At 44.1% G+C, this 24,342-nt stretch overlaps 1 protein-coding gene across 4 annotated transcripts in view; it reads right to left on the bottom strand.

Annotated features, from left to right (window-relative positions):
* The window catches only part of si:dkeyp-72e1.9 (syntaxin-binding protein 4), a 163,614-nt gene extending 145,274 nt beyond the window's left edge, over positions 1-18,340 (bottom strand). For all 4 annotated transcript variants that reach the window (XR_009826532.1, XM_062050636.1, XM_062050635.1 and 1 more), the window contains exons 1-2: positions 18,086-18,340; positions 2,063-2,136 (exon numbers count right to left, since the gene is read on the bottom strand). Coding sequence is in view for 3 of the 4 variants with exons in the window: in XM_062050636.1 (XP_061906620.1) it covers positions 2,063-2,136; positions 18,086-18,132 (121 nt within the window). In the remaining variant the exon portion in view is untranslated. The remainder of the gene's footprint in view (positions 1-2,062; positions 2,137-18,085) is intronic.
* Between the last annotated feature and the right edge of the window lie 6,002 nt (positions 18,341-24,342).

Genomic DNA, 24,342 nt, shown 5'->3' with positions numbered 1-24,342 from the left:
TTAGCTTGACAACACACTGTGTCCAATATTTTCACAAAGCTAAAATAAGTTATATTTTTGGTTCATTTAATAATTAAAACAAATTTACATTATTGCAATCAGTTGATAAAACATTGTCCTTTACAATTATAAAAGCTTTTTACAAAAATCTACTACTCTGCTTGCATGTCAGCAGACTGGGGTAGATCCTGCTGAAATCTATGTATTGAATGAATAGAGAATCCTTTTGAATCGGGAAAAAATCGTTTTTGAATCGAGAATAGATTACGAATGCAGCTGAGATGGGCTCCAGCATCCCCGCGAGATATATATATATATACTGTGTATATATATATATACCGTGTATATATATATATATCTCGTGGGGATGCTGGAGCCCATCTCAGCTGCATTCGGGCGGAAGGCGGAGTACACCCTGGACAAGTCGCCACCTCATCACATACATACATACATACATACATACATACATACATACATACATACATACATACATACATACATACATACATACATACATACATCCATACATCCGTCCATCCATCCATCCATCAGTGTTGTTTTTGACAACCATCTTACATTTAGTCTTAGTCTTTTGGACTAAAATGCTTATTAGTTTTAGTCACATTATAGTCACTTTATATGTGATAGTTTTAGTCCAGTTTTAGTCGACGAAAACTCAAAAGGGTTTTAGTCTAGTTTTAGTTGATGAAAAGTCAAAAAGGTTTTAGTCTAGTTTTAGTCCAAAAAAAAAAGAATAAAAAGTATAATATAAGTATATAAGTATAGTCTTTTAACAAATTAATTTAGGTCAATAAGTATTGGAGATTGCTGTTGGGCAGTGTCACACATAAGTTGTGAAAATAGCAGCAGATCTATAAGTTCAACCCATTGTAAGCATGCAGATCTGCTATTTTCACAAATAATAACAATAAAGGAATGGTTTTAGACATATAAGGTTTCCACCCAACAGCAAATTTCTGATCCAAGGATTGTGTATTACACACAGATAAAGTGGTAACAGTGGAATCAAAGTTCATTACTCCAAAAAAGCCAAAAAACAAAAACATTCTACTTCAGCAATTGTGGCTTTATTTCTCAGAATTTGTTAAAGTACAATGAACATAAACATGCTACAGTTACGTGCTGACAGAACGTACTCACAAAGAGATAACCACACCATCACTGAATGTAAACATGGCTAAACATGCTGCTAAAGTAACACACACATAATGAATTGACGTTAGCGTAACAAAAGCTAACTTTAGCCTGAAGTTAGCAGCCCATTTGCGCCAGGAGTATGTGGAAAACGTACTAATGTATTAGCTTACTATGACATTTATCGATTATGTTAACAGCATTTGTAACTTACCTTCGAAAAAATATCCTTGTGGCGAGCCTAAAGGTTGGTCGTATTTTTTCCGCATATTTTGTGGCCACATTTGTCACCGTCTTCCTTCACAATACACTCTGTTTTATTATCTGCTGGGTTATATTTAAAATACACCCATATGTCGTCTCTACGTTTGCGACCACCGAGCCCCTGTGTTGAAACTGCAGCCGCCATCACGGACCATTGCCTGATGAGTAACAACAGTCTGACGTGTTGAGCACGTTGTGCGCTGCACGCCAGTTGGTGGGCGTGGTTTTAATTGACACACACAATAAACAGAAATGTCATGCATTTTAAACGTCTGACAGATTACCCACTAACATTTTCGTCCGTTCTCGTCTCGTCAACGAAAACTCACACACGTCTCGTCATGTTTTCGTCATCAGAGAGACATGTTTATCTCGTCACCGTCTCGTTATCGTCATGAAAAAAAGGGTCGTCAACGAAATGATTTCGTCATCGTCATCGTTGACGAAAACAACACTGACATACATACATACATACATACATATACACACATACATACATACATATACACACACACACAAACAATAAGACTTTTTAGTTACTCTAATATGTTTTTGAACTTTGACAGAGTACCCAGAGAACAGTTGGCAAGATAATAAGTGAAAAGGTTCTCATAATATTCAAGTCAAGGTGTTCATTACTCACCCAAACCATTCTCACAGTCCGTAAAGTCCATGGAGTGAACCGTTCTGTCGGCGCCATACGGACCCATCAGAGTCCTGGTTAGGGACAAAGGAAAGAAGAAGTCATACGTTTGTTGGAACAGTTGAAATAAATCATTTTTACATATTCGTGGAACTCTTAAGCCGTGGTTCAATTTGTGTAGTTCCCTACTTAAAGGGGACCTATTATGCAAAATCAACTTTTCTTACCTGTTGGTACCTGCTGTTGTGTGTTTGGATCTGCATGGCCTTTTTTGCACAGATGACTATCCATATACAGTATACATGTAGCCAAAGTACACCACTGTAGTTGATACATCCCTTACACGTTATGTAGACCACAAGGAAGACTTTTACGTGTCGAAAAATAGGGTATTTCCGGACTATAGAGCACCCCCTTTATTTTAGAATTGTTGTCCAAAATATAAGTCGCACCGGACTATAAGTGGCAGATATATAGGTTGTGAAATGAGTTATTTACACAGGAATATTCTGTAAATGTTTATTAACATACCTTAATTGTTTCCAAACAGTGTCTGTAACAGGGCAGTAAAACGGCTGATCAAACAAAACAGAAGTCATGGTCATGGACCCACTAGCTGCGCAAGCTAGCTCTCCAATCAGCTAAACAGACTCAATAACTCCACTGAGACGTTTTGGTGAATTTACTGAGGAATTTGTGAAGCTAAAATAATACAAAAAGAATGCTGTTGTAAGTTAATAATACTAACACGGACACTCATAGATGTGTTAGCATATTAGCAAATGCTAACGACATTAGCTTGATTACGATAGTAGGTACAAACATGCATGAAAACACTCCTACAGACATCACACATGGGACGCTTTAGTGGGTAAGAATAGTTTTAGTTATATTGTAAAACTAACAAACGTTGCTTAGAGTGATAAATGAGTAGAGTAGAAACACTGTAGAATTCTACTTGTCAAAGTTTGTTGGTGACAAACCCCAAGATGCAGAGATGATGGCAGGCATAGTGCGAGAAAACATGATTTAATTAAAATACTATGGCAAAAAACAAACAAAAGGCGCGCACAAAGCGGAGAACAAACTTGGCTATGAACTAAAATAGCACAAAGGCTAACTGTCGACAAACAAAAACACTTACTGTGACACGAAGGAACTAGGACTAGAGCGGAGTGAACAAAAGTAGACAGAGCTACAACGAAGTATCATGACAGGTAGTAGTGACATTGACCAGTAGACACTACAATAATCCAGCCGTGACTGGAGGGCAGGACAGGTTTAAATAGCAGCTGGCTGACTGGCACCAGGTGTGGCCAGGTGCCAATCAGCCACAGCTGAGGGGACAAAACACTCAGGGAGATAATCAGGAAATAACCAAAATAAGAGTGCTGACAGGAACTAAAGACAGGAAACTAAGACAAACGCAGAGGAAAACTAAAACTTGACCAAACTGTCAGGGACAACCCTGACACTACTTCCGGTTCAAAGCACTAAACAGACGGACACTGCAGCACCTGCAGTCAGCGAATCTGTTCAAAAGATGGCGCTATAGCACGATCAATAACACACCTTTTCAATGTATTTCCATGTTTTTTTAACTATTTGTATTATGGCTGTCAGTGAATAGAAAAATAAAAAAATAGCTGCACTTTTGTACGAGTCGCAGACTTCAAAGCATAGAAAAAGAAAGTAGCAGTTTATAATAATCAGAGTAGGACCCCTTTGAAGTTAGCATTGAAGTAATCATAGTAGGACACCTTTGAAGTTAGCATTGAAGTAATCATAGTAAGACCCCTTTGAAGTTAGCATTGAAGTAATCATAGAAAGACCCCTTTGAAGTTAGCATTGAAGTAATCATAGTATGACCCCTTTGAAGTTAGCATAAAAGTAATCGTAATAGGACCCCTTTGAAGTTAGCATTGAAGTAATCATATCATAGTACGACCCCTTTGAAGTTAGCATTGAAGTAATCATAGTAAGACCCCTTTAAAGTTAGCATTGAAGTAATCATAGTATGACCCCTTTGAAGTTAGATTTGAAGTAATCATAGTAGGACCCCTTTGAAGTTAGCATTGAAGTAATCATAGTATGACCCCTTTGAAGTTAGCATTGAAGTAATCATAGGACCCCTTTGAAGTTAGCATTAAAGTAAACATAGTAAGACCCCTTTAAAGTTAGCATTGTCATAGTAAGACCCCTTTAAAGTTAGCATTGAAGTAATCATAGAAAGACCCCTTTGAAGTTAGCATGACCCCTTTGAAGTTAGCATAGAAGTAATCATAGTAGGACCCCTTTGAAGTTAGCATTGAAGTAATCGTAGTATAGATTGAAGTAATCATAGTAGGACCCATTTGAAGTTAGCATTGAAGTAATCATAGTAGGACCTCTTTGAAGTTAGCATTGAAGTAATCATAGTATAGCATTGAAGTAATAATAGTAGGACCCCTTTGAATTTAGCATTGAAATAATCAGTATAGAAATTGAAGTAATCATAGTAGGACCCTTTTGAAGTTAGCATTGAAGTAATCATAGTAGGACCCCTTTGAAGTTAGCATTGAAGTAATCACAGTAAGACCCCTTTAAAGTTAGCATTGTCATAGTAAGACCCATTTGAAGTTAGCATTGAAGTAATCATAGTAAGACCCCTTTGAAGTTAGCATTGAAGTAATCATAGTATTACCCCTTTAAAGTTAGCATTGAAGTAATCATAGTAGGACCCCTTTGAAGTTAGCATTGAAGTAATAGTAAGACCCATTAAAGTTAGCATTGTCATAGTAAGACCTCTCTGAAGTTAGCATTGAAGTAATCATAGTATGACCCCTTTGAAGTTAGCATTGAAGTAATCATAGTATGACCCCTTTGAAGTTAGCATTGAAGTAATCATATAGTATAGCATTGAAGTAATTATACCATACCATACCATACCAACTTTATTTATAAAGCCCTTTAAAAACAACCACAGTTGAAAAACAAAGGGCTGTACACCACAAAGAAATAAAGGCAAAGGACAGACTAAAAAATTAAATTTAAAACAGAAGTAAAATACACATTAAAAAAGCAAATACAAAATTACCCTAAGAACAATTTTGTTAGATAAAAAGCAGTTAAAAAAGTTAAAAGTTAAAAACAGTTTAAAGTCTCATGCTGGGTTAAAAGCCAGTGAATAAAAATGGGTTTTAAGAAGGGTCTTAAAAATAGCCAAAGAAGGGGCCTGTCTCACATGAAGTGGAAGATCATTCCAGAGTTTTGGGCCCGCAACAGAGAAGGCTCTGTCCCCCCTGAGCTTACGCTTGGATTTGGGTACCTCCAGGATCAGCTGATCAGCTGACCTGAGGGACCGGGTGGGGGCATAGAGGTGGAGCAGCTCAGAGAGGTAAGGTGGGGCAAGACCATGTAAGGATTTAAAAACAAGTAAGATAATTTTAAAATGGACTCTAAAAGACACAGGCAGCCAGTGGAGGGAGGCTAAAACAGGAGTAATGTGCTCTCTTTTTCTTGTGTTTGTTAAAAGTCGGGCAGCTGCATTTTGGACCAGCTGCAGACGTGAGAGGGAGGACTGACTAATTCCAAAATATAAAGCGTTACAGTAATCCAGCCGAGATGTAATAAAGGCATGGATTACTGTCTCAAACTGTTGCCTAGAAAGCAGGTTTTTAACCTTAGCCAGCTGACGTAAATAAAAAAAGCTGGCTTTCACCACTGTGCCAATCTGACGGTCCAATTTAAAATCACTGTCAATACGAAAACCCAGGTTGGTGATCATGGGCTTAACGTACAAAGCCAAGGGGCCAAAGTCAACAGGGGGAAGCTCACAGGTACCACTAGGTCCAAACACTATTACTTCTGTCTTCTTTTCATTGAAGTTTAAGAAGTTTAGGGCCATCCAGGCCTTGATGTCATCAAGACAAGCAAGTAATGGCTGTATTGAAGAGGCATGATTTTTCTTTAACGGAAAATAAATTTGTGTGTCATCAGCGTAACAATGATAACAAATACCATGCTTTCTTAGGATTGAGCCCAGGGGAAGTAAATAAATAGAAAAGAGCAGTGGTCCTAAAACTGAGCCCTGTGGGACCCCACATGTTAAGGGAGCAACAGAAGATTCAGAACCAGCAACATTTACAGAGAAGGTCCTGTTAGTCAAATATGACTTCAGCCAACTCAGGGCAGTACCACAGATGCCCACTTGATGTTGTAGGCGGCTAATTAAAATATTATGGTCCACCGTATCAAATGCTGCTGTTAGATCGAGTAAAACTAAAATCACATGATCACCTAAGTCTGTTGCTCGAAAGATGTCATTAAAAACCCTTACTAATGCTGACTCGGTACTATGGAGGGGTTTAAACCCAGACTGAAAGACTTCTAAAATATCAGAGTCCTCTAAAAAAGTGTTTAACTGGGTAAAAACAATCTTCTCCAAGATTCTTGAGAGAAAAGGCAGCTTAGAAATGGGTCTAAAATGGGCTAAAACTGAACTGTCCAGACCAGGTTTCTTTAAAAGTGGTTGAACCACAGCGTGTTTAAAACTGGTAGGAACCACACCAGAAAACAAACTGCTATTTAAAATGTTAAGAACAGGCTGCCCTATACAAGAAAACACTTCTTTAAAAAATGTAGGAGGGACAGCATCATGGGGGGAACCTGAGGGCTTCATATGATTAGTTAACTCTTGTAACTGCCGCAGAGTCACTTGTATGTATGTATGTATGACCCCTTTGAAGTTAGCATTGAAGTAATCATAGTATGACCCCTTTGAAGTTTGCATTGAAGTAATCATAGTATAGCATTGAAGTAATCATAGCAGGACCCCTTTGAAGTTAGCATTGAAGTAATCACAGTAGGACCCCTTTGAAGTTAGCATTGAAGTAATCATATAGTATAACATTGAAGTAATCATAGTATGACCCCTTTGAAGTTAGCATTGAAGTAATCATAGTATGACCCCTTTGAAGTTTGCATTGAAGTAATCATAGTATAGCATTGAAGTAATCATAGCAGGACCCCTTTGAAGTTAGCATTGAAGTAATCATAGTAGGACCCCTTTGAAGTTAGCATTGAAGTAATCCGTCAGCTTGCAAAAGAACTCCAAACTGTATCGGCCGATTGTGAAGAAACTCAGGAAATGAACATGTGATTAGATATCGTTGGTAGGGCACAGCGAAACGGCTGAAAACCGTATCACAGTGTTTTATGTCGGTCGATATCGATAAGTATTGCTATTTTTTGGACCTATTGAAATAAGGAGAAAAATATTATAAATGTAAACATTTTTATTGGAAATGTTGAAATATCCTGTGATTATAAATCCTCAGTTATCAAGGCAGAAAGGAAATGTCAACACAAGCATGGAAAACAATGTCAACAAAATAGTAAAATCACACTTAACAAGATCTTAAAAATAAGGACTATGTAAGAAATGCTTCATAAAGTGTAGGAAAATAGTGTGAAAATGTAAACAGAGAAACTTGAGAAGAACTATTTCCTGCAGGTTTAGTGACAGGAAGTTATGTCTGTGTAACATTAATCTGCCCTCTTACTCTTAATCAACTATGGAAAGGATGTTTTGTTATGCAGTAATTAATCAAATATGATTATATCAATAATTATTGACATGTTTTATGAGCTATGGAAAATAAGGAGCAGCAGAATTATATATTTTATTTTGATATGTAACTTCCTGTGATTATAAATCCTCAGCTATCAAGGCAGAAAGGAAAAGTCAACACAAGCATGGAAAACAATGACAACAAAATAGTAAAATCACTTTGAACACATAAGATCTTAAAAATAAGGAATATGTAAGAAATGCTTCATAAAGTGTAAGAAAATAGTGTGAAAATGTAAACAGAGAGAAACCTGAGAAAGACTATTTTCTGCAGGTTTAGTGACAGGAAGTTACAGCTGTGCACTAAAGGGTGAGCTAAGGTGGTGTGGTCTTGCCTTGCATCATTTACAGACCACAATGGTCCCTTTGAAAACATCCAAAAACCTGTTCTGGTGACTTTTCCTCTTTTATCCACAAGTGCCAGACAACCAAACTTGACAGTTGGTACTGTCACCTGATTGGCTGTTAGCGTGTCAGGTGATCACTTCCTGCGTTGCTAGGTTAGCAGAGAGCGAGTGCTGTCAAGCGTCATGTGATTTTAAGGATGCAGATGAAGGAGCGTGAGGTAAACGGCTATTTATTAACGAAGGAAGAAAAAGTGAGAGTGCTGTGACAAAAACAAAACACAAGAGAGTTCACTCGCTTTATTTAATTCCGCTATAGGACAGCTGCTAAGACCGATGCAAAGAGTGAACCCTCTCGTTTGGAAACGACTGACAAACATTCAGTCATTGTCATTGTCTCATTTGCATAATTGGCCGTGACGCATGTGCATGTAATTGTAAGAGACTCATAAGTACAACTAGAAATACAATGTTCATTGTGTCTTTTGCCACAAACAACAAACTCGCCACCAGTGCCCAGGGCAGCACCCGCTGCTCGTTGAGAAGAGCAATGGTCTTAAAAGTCTCCAATACAAAAAAGTCACCTTTCGCCAAGAAAGCCTTAGTGTTTCTTGACCATAGGGCCGGGGCCCAAACAATGTGTGTATCTCGGCTGTGGGCCCGTTGTAATACACCTTTCCACCACTTGTGGCAGTAAAGACAATGTCACACAAACAGAAGAAGTCTGGAGCTAAAGTTAGAGAGATGTTTCTTAAGCGCAAAAAAAATGACTAAAGTAGTCAAGATGTATTTTAAATTGGACTTTAAATGCATTGACAGTTTAGTTAAAATAAATGTATTTAGTTGATTTATTTTAGCACAACATAATGTAAATGTATTTTTCATCAATTACTTCTTTTGAAGTATATTTGGATATTATTTAATTTTCTAATCAGGCTGACTAAACCTGAGGTTTATGTGTTCAATAACAATCTTTGTGAGTAACTTTCATATCATTTGACAAGTATGTTAGATATAATTCAATCAAGAGTAAAATAACTGATTCAGATTTAACATTTCTCCAGTGTAGTGGACAAGTAAAGAAGGTTAAGAACCCCTGCTCGAGAGGGATTTTAACTCTCGCTAGATTTAGCAACAAAGTCTCAAAATTGGCAGCACTGATCCCTCCTGCTATATCTTCTTATTCTCTGGCAGATTATGAGTGTTTGAGGTGTTATGTGAGATGTGTTTCCTCGACTTTCTGGTTCTGGTCCTGGATCTGCTGCAGACGTGGATCGTGTCTCTCTCTCTCTCTCCTAACCCTGGCCAGCCTGTGCCCTCCTCCCTTTCAGTTTCAGTTTGGACGAGCATGTCTCTGATTGTGTCCCTGGTCGGAGACCTGGACGCGCCTGTCCCTGATTGTGTACCTGGTCGGAGACCTGGACGCGCCTGTCCCTGATTGTGTGCCTGGTCGGAGACCTGGACGTTCCTGTCCTGATTGTGTCCCTGGTCCGAGACCTGGAGGCGCCTGTCCCTGATTGTGTCCCTGGTGGAAGACCTGGACAGGCCTGTCCCTGATTGTGTCCCTGGTCAGAGACCTGGACGAGCCTGTCCCTGATTGTGTCCCTGGTCGGAGACCTGGACGAGCTTGTCCCTGGTGGGAGACCTGGACGCGCCTGTCCCTGATTGTGTCCCTGGTGGGAGACCTGGACGCGCCTGTCCCTGATTGTGTACATGGTCGGAGACCTGGACGTTCCTGTCCTGATTGTGTCCCTGGTCTGAGACCTGGACGCGCCTGTCCCTGATTGTATCCCTAGTCCGAGACTTGGGCGCGCCTGTTCCAGATTGTGTCCCTGGTCAGAGACCTGGACGGGCCTGTCCCTGATTGTGTACCTGGTCGGAGACCTGGATGTTCCTGTCCTGATTGTGTCCCTGGTCCTAGACCTGGACGCGCCTGTCCCTGATTGTGTCCCTGGTTGGAGACCTGGACGCGCCTGTCCCTGATTGTGTACATGGTCGGAGACCTGGACGTTCCTGTCCTGATTGTGTCTCTGGTCTGAGACCTGGACGCGCCTGTCCCTGATTGTATCCCTAGTCCGAGACCTGGGCGCGCCTGTTCCAGATTGTGTCCCTGGTCAGAAACCTGGACGGGCCTGTCCCTGATTGTGTACCTGGTCGGAGACCTGGAAGCGCCTGTCCCTGATTGTGTCACTGGTCCGAGACCTGGACGCGCCTGTCCCTGATTGTGTACCTGGTCCGAGACCTGGACGTTCCTGTCCTGATTGTGTCCCTGGTCCGAGCCCTGGACGCGCCTGTCCCTGATAGTATCCCTAGTCCGAGACCTGGGCGCGCCTGTCCCAGATTGTATCCGTGGTCGGAGACCTGGACGCGCCTGTCCCTGATTGTGTACCTGGTCCGAGACCTGGACGCGCCTGTCCCTGATTGTGTACCTGGTCCGAGACCTGGACGTTCCTGTCCTGATTGTGTCCCTGGTTCGAGACCTGGACGTGCCTGTCCCTGATTGTATCCCTAGTCCGAGACCTGGGCGCGCCTGTCCCATATTGTATCCCTGGTCGGAGACCTGGACGCGCCTGTCCCTGATTGTGTCCCTGGTCGGAGACCTGGAAGCACCTGTCCCTGATTGTGTCCCTGGTCGGAGACCTGGACGCGCCTGTCCCTGATTTAGTCCCTGGTCCGAGACCTTGACGCGCCTGTCCCAGATTGTGTCCCTAGTGGGAGACCTGGACGCGCCTGTCCTGATTGTGTCCCTGGTGGGAGACCTGGACGTGCCTGCCCGCGCCTGTCCCTGATTGTATCCCTAGTCCGAGACCTGGGCGCGCCTGTCCCAGATTGTATCCCTGGTCGGAGACCTGGACGCGCCTGTCCCTGATTGTGTCCCTGGTCGGAGACCTGGAAGCGCCTGTCCCTGATTGTGTCCCTGGTCGGAGACCTGGACCGCCTGTCCCTGATTTAGTCCCTGGTCCGAGACCTTGACGCACCTGTCCCAGATTGTATCCCTGGTCCGAGACCTGGACGCGCCTGTCCCTGATTGTGACCCTGGTCGGAGACCTGGACGCGCCTGTCCCAGATTGTGTCCCTAGTGGGAGACCTGGACGCGCCTGTCCTGATTGTGTCCCTGGTGGGAGACCTGGACGTGCCTGCCCTGATTGTGTCCCTGGTCGGAGACCTGGACGCGCCTGTCCCTGATTTAGTCCATGGTCCGAGACCTTGACGCGCCTGTCCCAGATTGTGTCCCTGGTCCGAGACCTGGACGCGCCTGTCTATGATTGTGTCCCTGGTCGGAGACCTGGAAGTGCCTGTCCCTGATTGTGTCCCTGGTCGGAGACCTTGACGTGCCTGTCCCTGATTGTGTCCCTGGTCGGAGACCTGGACGTACCTGTCCCTGATTGTGTCCCTGGTCGGAGACCTGGAAGCGCCTGTCCCTGATTGTGTCCCTGGTCGGAGACCTGTACGCGCCTGTCCCTGATTTAGTCCCTGGTCCGAGACCTTGACTCGCCTGTCCCAGATTGTGTCCCTGGCCCGAGACCTGGACGCGCCTGTCTCTGATTGTGTCCCTGGTCGGAGACCTGGACGTGCCTGTCCCTGATAGTGTCCCTGGTCGGAGACCTGGACGTGCCTGTCCCTGATTGTGTCCCTGGTCGGAGACCTGGACGTGCCTGTCCCTGACTGTGTCCCTGGTCGGAGACCTGGACGTGCCTGTCCCTGATTGTGTCCCTGGTCGGAGACCTGGAAGCGCCTGTCCCTGATTGTGTCCCTGGTCGGAGACCTGGACGCGCCTGTCCCTGATTTAGTCCCTGGTCCGAGACCTTGACGCGCCTGTCCCAGATTGTATCCCTAGTGGGAGACCTGGACGCGCCTGTCGCAGATTGTGTCCCTAGTGGGAGACCTGGACGCGCCTGTCCTGATTGTGTCCCTGGTGGGAGACCTGGACGTGCCTGCCCTGATTGTGTCCCTGGTCGGAGACCTGGACGCGCCTGTCTATGATTGTGTCCCTGGTCGGAGACCTGGAAGTGCCTGTCCCTGATTGTGTCCATGGTCCGAGACCTTGACGCGCCTGTCCCAGATTGTGTCCCTGGTCCGAGACCTGGACACGCCTGTCTATGATTGTGTCCCTGGTCGGAGACCTGGAAGTGCCTGTCCCTGATTGTGTCCCTGGTCCGAGACCTTGACGCGCCTGTCCCAGATTGTGTCCCTGGTCCGAGACCTGGACGCGCCTGTCTATGATTGTGTCCCTGGTCGGAGACCTGGAAGTGCCTGTCCCTGATTGTGTCCCTGGTCGGAGACCTGGACGTGCCTGTCCCTGATTGTGTCCCTGGTCGGAGACCTGGAAGCGCCTGTCCCTGATTGTGTCCCTGGTCGGAGACCTGTACGCGCCTGTCCCTGATTTAGTCCCTGGTCCGAGACCTTGACTCGCCTGTCCCAGATTGTGTCCCTGGTCCGAGACCTGGACGCGCCTGTCTCTGATTGTGTCCCTGGTCGGAGACCTGGACGTGCCTGTCCCTGATAGTGTCCCTGGTCGGAGACCTGGACGTGCCTGTCCCTGATTGTGTCCCTGGTCGGAGACCTGGACGTGCCTGTCCCTGATTGTGTCCCTGGTCGGAGACCTGGAAGCGCCTGTCCCTGATTGTGTCCCTGGTCGGAGACCTGGACGCGCCTGTCCCTGATTTAGTCCCTGGTCCGAGACCTTGACGCGCCTGTCCCAGATTGTATCCCTGGTCCGAGACCTGGACGCGCCTGTCCCTGATTGTGACCCTGGTCGGAGACCTGGACGCGCCTGTCCCAGATTGTGTCCCTAGTGGGAGACCTGGACGCGCCTGTCCTGATTGTGTCCCTGGTGGGAGACCTGGACGTGCCTGCCCTGATTGTGTCCCTGGTCGGAGACCTGGACGTGCCTGTCCCTGATTGTGTCCCTGGTCGGAGACCTGGACGCGCCTGTCTCTGATTTAGTCCCTGGTCCGAGACCTTGACGCGCCTGTCCCAGATTGTGTCCCTGGTCCGAGACCTGGACGCGCCTGTCTCTGATTGTGTCCCTGGTCGGAGACCTGGACGTGCCTGTCCCTGATTGAGTCCCTGGTCGGAGACCTTGACGTGCCTGTCCCTGATTGTGTCCCTGGTCGGAGACCTGGACGTGCCTGTCCCTGATTGTGTCCCTGGTCGGAGACCTTGACGTGCCTGTCCCTGATTGTGTCCCTGGTCGGAGACCTGGACGTGCCTGTCCCTGATTGTGTCACTGGTCGGAGACCTGGACGCGCCTGTCCCTGATTGTGTCCCTGGTGGAAGAACTGGACGCGCCTGTCCCTGATTGTGTCCCTGGTCGGAGACCTGGAGGCGCCTGTCCCTGATTGTGTCCCTGGTGGAAGACCTGGACGCGCCTGTCCCTGATTGTGTCCCTGGTCCGAGACCTGGAGGCGCCTGTCCCTGATTGTGTCCCTGGTCCGAGACCTGGACGCGCCTGTCCCTGATTGTGACCCTGGTCGGAGACCTGGACGCGCCTGTCCCAGATTGTGTCCCTAGTGGGAGACCTGGACGCGCCTGTCCTGATTGTGTCCCTGGTGGGAGACCTGGACGTGCCTGCCCTGATTGTGTCCCTGGTCGGAGACCTGGACGCGCCTGTCCCTGATTTAGTCCATGGTCCGAGACCTTGACGCGCCTGTCCCAGATTGTGTCCCTGGTCCGAGACCTGGACGCGCCTGTCTATGATTGTGTCCCTGGTCGGAGACCTGGAAGTGCCTGTCCCTGATTGTGTCCCTGGTCGGAGACCTTGACGTGCCTGTCCCTGATTGTGTCCCTGGTCGGAGACCTGGACGTACCTGTCCCTGATTGTGTCCCTGGTCGGAGACCTGGAAGCGCCTGTCCCTGATTGTGTCCCTGGTCGGAGACCTGTACGCGCCTGTCCCTGATTTAGTCCCTGGTCCGAGACCTTGACTCGCCTGTCCCAGATTGTGTCCCTGGCCCGAGACCTGGACGCGCCTGTCTCTGATTGTGTCCCTGGTCGGAGACCTGGACGTGCCTGTCCCTGATAGTGTCCCTGGTCGGAGACCTGGACGTGCCTGTCCCTGATTGTGTCCCTGGTCGGAGACCTGGACGTGCCTGTCCCTGATTGTGTCCCTGGTCGGAGACCTGGACGTGCCTGTCCCTGATTGTGTCCCTGGTCGGAGACCTGGAAGCGCCTGTCCCTGATTGTGTCCCTGGTCGGAGACCTGGACGCGCCTGTCCCTGATTTAGTCCCTGGTCCGAGACCTTGACGCGCCTGTCCCAGATTGTATCCCTAGTGGGAGACCTGGACGCGCCTGTCGCAGATTGTGTCCCTAGTGGGAGACCTGGACGCGCCTGTCCTGATTGTGTCCCTGGTGGGAGACCTGGACGTGCCTGCCCTGATTGTGTCCCTGGTCGGAGACCTGGACGCGCCTGTCTATGATTGTGTCCCTGGTCGGAGACCTGGAAGTGCCTGTCCCTGATTGTGTCCATGGTCCGAGACCTTGACGCGCCTGTCCCAGATTGTGTCCCTGGTCCGAGACCTGGACACGCCTGTCTATGATTGTGTCCCTGGTCGGAGACCTGGAAGTGCCTGTCCCTGATTGTGTCCCTGGTCCGAGACCTTGACGCGCCTGTCCCAGATTGTGTCCCTGGTCCGAGACCTGGACGCGCCTGTCTATGATTGTGTCCCTGGTCGGAGACCTGGAAGTGCCTGTCCCTGATTGTGTCCCTGGTCGGAGACCTGGACGTGCCTGTCCCTGATTGTGTCCCTGGTCGGAGACCTGGAAGCGCCTGTCCCTGATTGTGTCCCTGGTCGGAGACCTGTACGCGCCTGTCCCTGATTTAGTCCCTGGTCCGAGACCTTGACTCGCCTGTCCCAGATTGTGTCCCTGGTCCGAGACCTGGACGCGCCTGTCTCTGATTGTGTCCCTGGTCGGAGACCTGGACGTGCCTGTCCCTGATAGTGTCCCTGGTCGGAGACCTGGACGTGCCTGTCCCTGATTGTGTCCCTGGTCGGAGACCTGGACGTGCCTGTCCCTGATTGTGTCCCTGGTCGGAGACCTGGAAGCGCCTGTCCCTGATTGTGTCCCTGGTCGGAGACCTGGACGCGCCTGTCCCTGATTTAGTCCCTGGTCCGAGACCTTGACGCGCCTGTCCCAGATTGTATCCCTGGTCCGAGACCTGGACGCGCCTGTCCCTGATTGTGACCCTGGTCGGAGACCTGGACGCGCCTGTCCCAGATTGTGTCCCTAGTGGGAGACCTGGACGCGCCTGTCCTGATTGTGTCCCTGGTGGGAGACCTGGACGTGCCTGCCCTGATTGTGTCCCTGGTCGGAGACCTGGACGTGCCTGTCCCTGATTGTGTCCCTGGTCGGAGACCTGGACGCGCCTGTCTCTGATTTAGTCCCTGGTCCGAGACCTTGACGCGCCTGTCCCAGATTGTGTCCCTGGTCCGAGACCTGGACGCGCCTGTCTCTGATTGTGTCCCTGGTCGGAGACCTTGACGTGCCTGTCCCTGATTGTGTCCCTGGTCGGAGACCTGGACGTGCCTGTCCCTGATTGTGTCCCTGGTCGGAGACCTTGACGTGCCTGTCCCTGATTGTGTCCCTGGTCGGAGACCTGGACGTGCCTGTCCCTGATTGTGTCACTGGTCGGAGACCTGGACGCGCCTGTCCCTGATTGTGTCCCTGGTGGAAGAACTGGACGCGCCTGTCCCTGATTGTGTCCCTGGTCGGAGACCTGGAGGCGCCTGTCCCTGATTGTGTCCCTGGTGGAAGACCTGGACGCGCCTGTCCCTGATTGTGTCCCTGGTCCGAGACCTGGAGGCGCCTGTCCCTGATTGTGTCCCTGGTCTGAGACCTGGACGCGCCTGTCCCAGATTGTGTCCCTGGTCGGAGACCTAGACGCGCCTGACCCTAATTGTGTCCCTGGTCGGAGAACTGGACACAATCACGCGCCTGGGCTTGGTTTGCCTATCATTCACAATTCTTATGAAAGACTAGAACACAGTTTTCTTTTTTTGTGCATTCTAAGTCGTAAAATATGGCAAGTAAGAGGCGGATAACAATGTAGCTAATAGGAGTACATTAGTCCTCTAAAATCCATCAAAAAGCAGCAACAATAGTCCATTTAAATGTCATGACCTGAATATTAACAAGTATTAGTGATATTGTTATTATAAGTGCTAACACAGAGGAACTACTTTTAGCAGCGCCGTGATCACAGAGAGCTAACTAGCTTATGCTGCTATATTGACATATTGAGCTGCTGCATCACCTCTGAGTTGGTGAGAGTTAATTCTAGTTGATAAATCATGTCTCAGCTGGAGAGTAGAAGGTTGTGGACATAAACCCACAAGTTGGTCAACTTTGACATCCAATTTAGACCCACAGATGGCCAGAAAGACACAACAATATGCTGGTTTTAACTCTTTGTGAGGATGATGATCAATTGTTGATGTAAACAGGAAGATATAAACATCCATCAGTCTTTATCCCAGTGAGAGCAGACATTGTACAGTAAGTGATTGTTTTATTATGTTTATTGTCTCTCATCATGTCTGCCATGATTAGTAATGTTGTTAAAGTTAAAGTTAAGTTAAAGTACCAATGATTGTCACACACACACACTAGGTGTGGTGAAATCTGTCCTCTGCATTTGACCCATCCCCTTGGGGAGCAGTGGGCAGCAGCGGCGCCGCGCCCGGGAATCATTTTGGTGATTTAACCCCCAATTCCAATCCTTGATGCTGAGTGCCAAGCAGGGAGGTAATGGGTCCCATTTTTATAGTCTTTGGTATGACTCGGCTGGGATTTGAACTCCAACCTACCGATCTCAGGTGTTGAAGGTAAAGTGAACGTTGTGATGTGTCTGTGAAATTAATATGCAGCTTCATGCTTAAAATGATCATTACTACATGACATACATGTACATACTTACATCATGTATATATTACATGTTATTATGAATGTTACATGGCATATATATTTACATCATGTATATAGTACATGTTATTATGAATGTTACATGACATATATACTTACATCATGTATATAGTACATGTTATTATGAATGTTACTACATGACATATATACTTACATCATGTATCTATTACATGTTATTATGAATGTTACTACATTACATATATACTTACATCATGTATATATTACTTGTTATTATGAATGTTACTACATGACATATATACTTACATCATGTATATATTAGATGTTATTATGAATGTTACTACATTACATATATACTTACATCATGTATATATTACTTGTTATTATGAATGTTACTACATGACATATATACTTACATCATGTATATATTAGATGTTATTATGAATGTTACTACATTACATATATACTTACATCATGTATATATTACTTGTTATTATGAATGTTACTACATGACAAATATATTTACATCATGTATATATTACATGTTATTATGAATGTTACTACATGACATATATATTTACATCATGTATATATAACCTTGATGGAGTTTTTACAACGCTTTATAGGTGGAATAGAATGACTGGACATTAACTCCATTGTTGGTTGACTCTTGCTAATGTTTATTTACGATCTAGAATGAACAAAAAAAGTGGACTTCCGCTCTAATATTACGATCATTTTAATGTCAAATAGTAACAGTTACATGGGGTGTGTTACTAATATTGTTGATATAACACAACAAAAACAAACATATTGGTGAACATGAAAAAAGAAGAAGTATTGATCAGTATTGATGATATATCTGGACCGATCTGCCTCTCCGTCTTAAACCTGGTCAACATGTAGTCCAAATGTGACCTTTTTGAAAGAGTTCCGACCAAATGTTGTGGAAATAACAAACATTGAAGTCCACAACAAACATGAGTTTATTTGACAGTGACGGGAGTCAATGTTGTTTTATGCTTTTCAGAAGACTCCATTGACGGAATAAAACATCTCCTTCATCTTTCGTTGTTGTTATTTTGACTCCATTGACGAAATAACAACGATGAAAGATGATCCTGACACAGGTGATGAGCGCCATGTTGACTCCAAAGAAACACAAAAGTGTCATTAGGAGGACATTTACCTGCTGATGAGGACCGCTCCTTTGTACATGACGGAGAAGGTCGGCATCTTGGCATCAAGTCGCTTTCTGCTCGGCTCTTGTCGGCTCTGCTCGGCTCTTGTCGGGTTCAGCCTCCGACCAGCAGCGCCATGCTGACGTGATGGCGTTTAATTCCCTGCTGATGGCGTTTAATTCCTTGTCAGGTTCAGCCTCCGACCAGCAGCACCATGCTGACGATGAATTCCTTATCGCGGCGACACCCGCACATCGCGTCCTTACGCAACTCCACACGCGAATTAGAAGCCGCGTCACTCATTGCGTCATTTCCGCTTGCCTGTTGAACTACACTACAAGTACTAGTACTACATAGTAGAGTACTCTACAAAAGCACACAGTACATTACAAGTACTACATAGTAGAGTACTCTACAATAGCACACAGTACATTACAAGTACTACATAGTAGAGTACTCTACAATAGCATACAGTACATTACAAGTACTACATAGTAGAGTACTCTACAATAGCATACAGTACATTGCAAATACTACATACAAATACTACTATGTGGGATCTGAACAGAGGATGTCATTGTGGCTTGTGCAGCCCTTTGAGACACTTGTGATTTAGGGCTATATAAATAAACATTGATTGATTGGCATTGATTGATACATAGTAGAGTATTCTACAGTAGCATACACTACATTACAAGTACTACATAGTAGAGTACAATAGCATACACTACATTACAAGTACTACATAGTAGAGTACAATAGCATACTCTACATTACAAGTACTACATAGTAGACTACAATAGCATACACTACATAACAAGTACTACATAGTAGAGTACTCTACAATAGCATACTGTCACGGCCAATCCTTGCGCTCTGCTTGTCGCACCTCGGGACACGCCCACGGCCGCGCACATCCAGGGACGCGCCGGTTGCGTCTCCGCCCTGCAGCACCCGCTAGCTGCAATCATTCACCGGCAATCAGCGCACCTGCCTGTGATGAGCGAGCTGCCTTCTTAAGCCTGCTCAGCCTGCCATCCCGTGCCGGAATATAATCTTCTGTTGGCGTACACTAAGCGATCATCTGATGCTTGATGCAATCTTGCTCTCTCTCTGTTTTCCCCTCCGTGTTTTCAGTGTGTGTTTTCTCGTGTCGCCCCCGCAGTACCCTCCGTCGTCTTGAAAGTGAGCTGTGCGTCTCACTTTTCCCTGGATCTCCCTCTGGACTCTGACTGCCTCCCTCGATCCTTGACTTCCCCCGCTTTGAACTCGAACCTGTAGACTTCTCTCTCCCACGGACTTCCTCATCTCTCGTTCAACATTTACGGCATACTTGCCAACCCTCCCGAATTTTCCGGGAGACTCATGAAATTGCAGTGCCTCTCCCGAAAATCTCCCGGGACAACCATTCTCCCGAATTTTTCCCGATTTCCAGCCGGACTTTTCTTTTTTTTTTGTCCTGTACAGCTTCTCAGGCAAATCATATAGTAGATGTAAATGCCTATATCGGCTGTTCAGATTTACTTTACAAAAGAGAAGTGTAGGATACTTCTCTTGTTGCCTTATTTGTATTTGACTTTATTAAATGTATTTATATTGTCATTTGGTGCAGCCGGGCCGGAGCAAGAGGGGATAGAAAGAGAAAAAAAAGGAAGACAGAGGGGGATATTGTGGGGACAAGAGGGGGATTAGACAGAGAGACAAAAACAACAACAGCAAACAAAACAACAACGACAACAACAACAATAGAGCAACATCAGCAAATACGACATGTACAAATATGATGGTAAAAGTAATAGCAAATAAGCAGTTAGCGAAAAAATAAAAAAATAATACAGAAATGACAATGAGCATTATTACACTAAAAAATGGAGCAATACAAATACCAATAGAAATAGCGCTATTGATAATGAACAATACCAATACTTTACCTTTATTATCAACAATACAGTTGTTCAAATGCAACAATACATATACGTAATGATAACTTGAGATATGAAAGAATGCAGAAAAATGGAGGGGAAGAAAGAGAAGCAACCTACATTAACCTTGTAGATTGTTATAGTAACAATAGGTTAAGCTTTGTCAGTGTGCCATGTGTTATACCCAGTTTACCCTTGGACAACAACGTTAACATATGTTTGATGAAACGTGATTATGTGCATGAGTGTATGTGTGCATATGTACTTGTATATGTACAGTATGTGTATATCTGTGCTTGTACAGTGAATGTATATGTACAGTATGTGTATATGTGTTTGTACAGTGAATGTATATGTACAGTATGTGTATGTGTGTGTTTGTACAGTGAATGTATATGTACAGTATGTGTATATGTGTGTTTGTACAGTGAATGTATATGTACAGTATGTGTATATGTGTTTGTACAGAGAGTGTATATGTACAGTAAGTGTATATGTATGTTTGTACAGTGAATGTATATGTACAGTATGTGTACATATCCAGCCGGACTTAAGGCACGCCCCCTCCAGGTCCGTGCGGACCTGAGTGAGGACAGCCCAACGGTTTACGTTGTATTGCGCATCCTGACGGCAAGTGTGGGAGTCGGTTCTGAAGTATGAATTAAAGAGACGTAACTTCGTCACCTCGCCTTGTTATTGACTCCAACCCAGAATATCACACTGCCCAACAATGAGTAGAGAGGAGTGTTATGTGTGTATATGTGTAAATAAATGAACACGGAAATTCAAGTATTTATTCTATTTATATATATATATATATATATATATATATATATATATATATATATATATATATATATATATATATATATATATATATATATATATATATATATATATATATATATATATATATATATATATATATAGCCAGAATTCACTGAAAGTCAAGTATTTGTTTTATATATATATATATATATATATATATATATATATATATATATATATATATATATATATATATATATATATATATATATATATATATATATATATATATATATATATAAAATAAATACTTGAATTTCAGTGAATTCTAGCGGCGTGGCGAAGTTGGTAGAGTGGCCGTGCCAGCAATCGGAGGGTTGCTGGTTACTGGGGTTCAATCCCCACCTTCTACCATCCTAGTCATGTCCGTTGTGTCCTTGGGCAAGACACTTCACCCTTGCTCCTGATGGCTGCTGGTTAGCGCCTTGCATGGCAGCTCCCGCCATCAGTGTGTGAATGTGTGTGTGAATGGGTGAATATGGAAATACTGTCAAAGCGCTTTGAGTACCTTGAAGGTAGAAAAGCGCTATACAAGTATAACCCATTTATCATTTATTTATTTATAAATATACTCCTCCCCCCCCTTAATCCCGCCCCCCGGAACCGCCCACCTCAACCAACTCCCGAATTTGGAGGTCTCAAGGTTGGCAAGTATGTACACGATACACACTCTTGGATTTTGTCACACTCCATTTCCTTAGTTAGTATATTTAGTATTGTTTGATTATTATTATATATATATATATATATATATATATATATATATATATATATATATATATATATATATATATATATATGGTCTGTATATATACAAACCTTGTTTCCATATGAGTTGGGAAATTGTGTTGGATGTAAATATAAACGGAATACAATGATTTGCAAATCATTTTCAACCCATATCAGTTGAATATGCTACAAAGACAACATATTTGATGTTCAAACTGATCAACTTTTTTGTTGTTGCAAATAATCATTAACTTAGAATTTGATGCCAGCAACACGTGACAAAGAAGTTGGGAAAGGTGGCAATAAATACTGATAAAGTTGAGGAATGCTCATCAAACACTTATTTGGAACATCCCACAGGTGAACAGGAAAATTGGGAACAGGTGGGTGCCATGATTGGGTATAAAAGTAGATTCCATGAAATGCTCAGTCATTCACAAACAAGGATGGGGCGAGGGTCACCACTTTGTCAACAAATGCGTGAGCAAATTGTGGAACAGTTTAGGAAAAACCTTTCTCAACCAGCTATTGCAAGGAATTTAGAGATTTCACCATCTACGGTCCGTAATATCATCAAAGGGTTCAGAGAATCTGGAGAAATCACTGCACGTAAGCAGCTAAGCCCGTGACCTTCGATCCCTCAGGCTGTACTGCATCAACAAGCGACATCAGTGTGTAAAGGATATCACCACATGGGCTCGGGAACACTTCAGAAACCCACTGTCAGTAACTACAGTTGGTCGCTACATCTGTAAGTGCAAGTTAAAACTCTCCTATGCAAGGCGAAAACCGTTTATCAACAACACCCAGAAACGCCGTCGGCTTCGCTGGGCCTGAGCTCATCTAAGATGGACTGATACAAAGTGGAAAAGTGTTCTGTGGTCTGACGAGTCCACATTTCAAATTGTTTTTGGAAACTGTGGACGTCGTGTCCTCCGGACCAAAGAGGAAAAGAACCATCCGGATTGTTATAGGCGCAAAGTTGAAAAGCCAGCATCTGTGATGGTATGGGGGTGTATTAGTGCCCAAGACATGGGTAACTTACACATCTGTGAAGGCGCCATTAATGCTGAAAGGTACATACAGGTTTTGGAGCGACATATGTTGCCATCCAAGCAACGTTACCATGGACGCTCCTGCTTATTTCAGCAAGACAATGCCAAGCCACGTGTTACATCAACGTGGCTTCATAGTAAAAGAGTGCGGGTACTAGACTGGCCTGCCTGTAGTCCAGACCTGTCTCCCATTGAAAATGTGTGGCACATTATGAAGCCTAAAATACCACAACGGAGACCCCCGGACTGTTGAACAACTTAAGCTGTACATCAAGCAAGAATGGGAAAGAATTCCACCTGAGAAGCTTAAAAAATGTGTCTCCTCAGTTCCCAAACGTTTACTGAGTGTTGTTAAAAGGAAAGGCCATGTAACACAGTAGTGAACATGCCCTTTCCCAACTACTTTGGCACGTGTTGCAGCCATGAAATTCTAAGTTAATTATTATTTGCAAAAAAAAAATAAAGTTTATGAGTTTGAACTTCAAACATGTTGTCTTTGTAGTGCATTCAATTGAATATGGGTTGAAAAGGATTTGCAAATCATTGTATTCCGTTTATATTTACATCTAATACAATTTCCCAACTCATATGGAAACAGGGTTTGTATATAATAAATGTTAGAGCTACATCCCCTGGTGTCTGTGTCGTCATCTCCCTCTTAGTCAAACATAACACATACACTACATTACAAGTACTACATAGCGGAGTACTCTACAATAACATACACTACATTACAAGTACTACATAGTAGAGTACTCTACAATAGCATACAGTACAATACAAGTACTACATAGTAGAGTACTCTATTATAGCATACAGTACAATACAAGTACTACATAGTGTAGTACTCTACAATTACTACATAATAGAGTACTCTACAATAGCATACAATACAAATACTACATAGTATAGTACTCTCCAATAGCATACAGTACATTAGAAGTAATACAAAGTATAGTACTCTACAATAGCATACTGTACAATACAAGTACTACATAGTAGAGTACTCTACTATAGCATACAGTACAATACAAGTACTACATAGTAAAGTACGCTACAATAGCATACAGTACATTACAAGTACTACTCTATAATAGCATACAGTACAATCCTGTGTGGTACAAGTACAACATGGTACAGTGTAGTATAGCATACAGTGTAGTATAGCATACAGTGTGGTATAGCATACAGTGTGGTATAGCATACAGCAGGGGTCACCAACGCGGTGCCCGCGGGCACCAGGTCGCCCGTAAGGACCAGATGAGTCGCCTGCTGGCCTGTTCTAAAAACAGCTCAAATAGCAGCACTTACCAGTGAGCTGCCTCTATTTTTTTAAATTTTATTTATTTACTAGCAAGCTGGTCTCGCTTTGCTCGACATTTTTAATTCTAAGAGAAACAAAACTCAAATAGAATTTGAAAATCCAAGAAAATATTTTAAAGACTTGGTCTTCACTAACTGACAAAGAAACAGATAATAGATTTGGTGTCCAGTTCAAAGTGTGACATGATTTATTTAAAAATTTGAGAGTTGACTTTTGTATTTTACATGCGTTATTATTTGTACAAACATGGTGCAAAGTAATTCATGATTTGTTAAAAAATGTTGGTGGCTAGCTAGTTAAAATGGGATATTGTGATTTCACAAGACTGTCTTAGAAGTGATCATTTGAAAATGTTCAATTTGAAAAATGTGCACTTAGAGAAAATATAAAAATAAAGTGTTGCATAT

Source organism: Entelurus aequoreus, linkage group LG06, assembly GCF_033978785.1.
Source record: "Entelurus aequoreus isolate RoL-2023_Sb linkage group LG06, RoL_Eaeq_v1.1, whole genome shotgun sequence".
Lineage (NCBI taxonomy): Eukaryota > Metazoa > Chordata > Actinopteri > Syngnathiformes > Syngnathidae > Entelurus > Entelurus aequoreus.
Note: the sequence above shows the minus strand (reverse complement) of the source record. Positions and strands in the feature narration are given on the sequence as shown.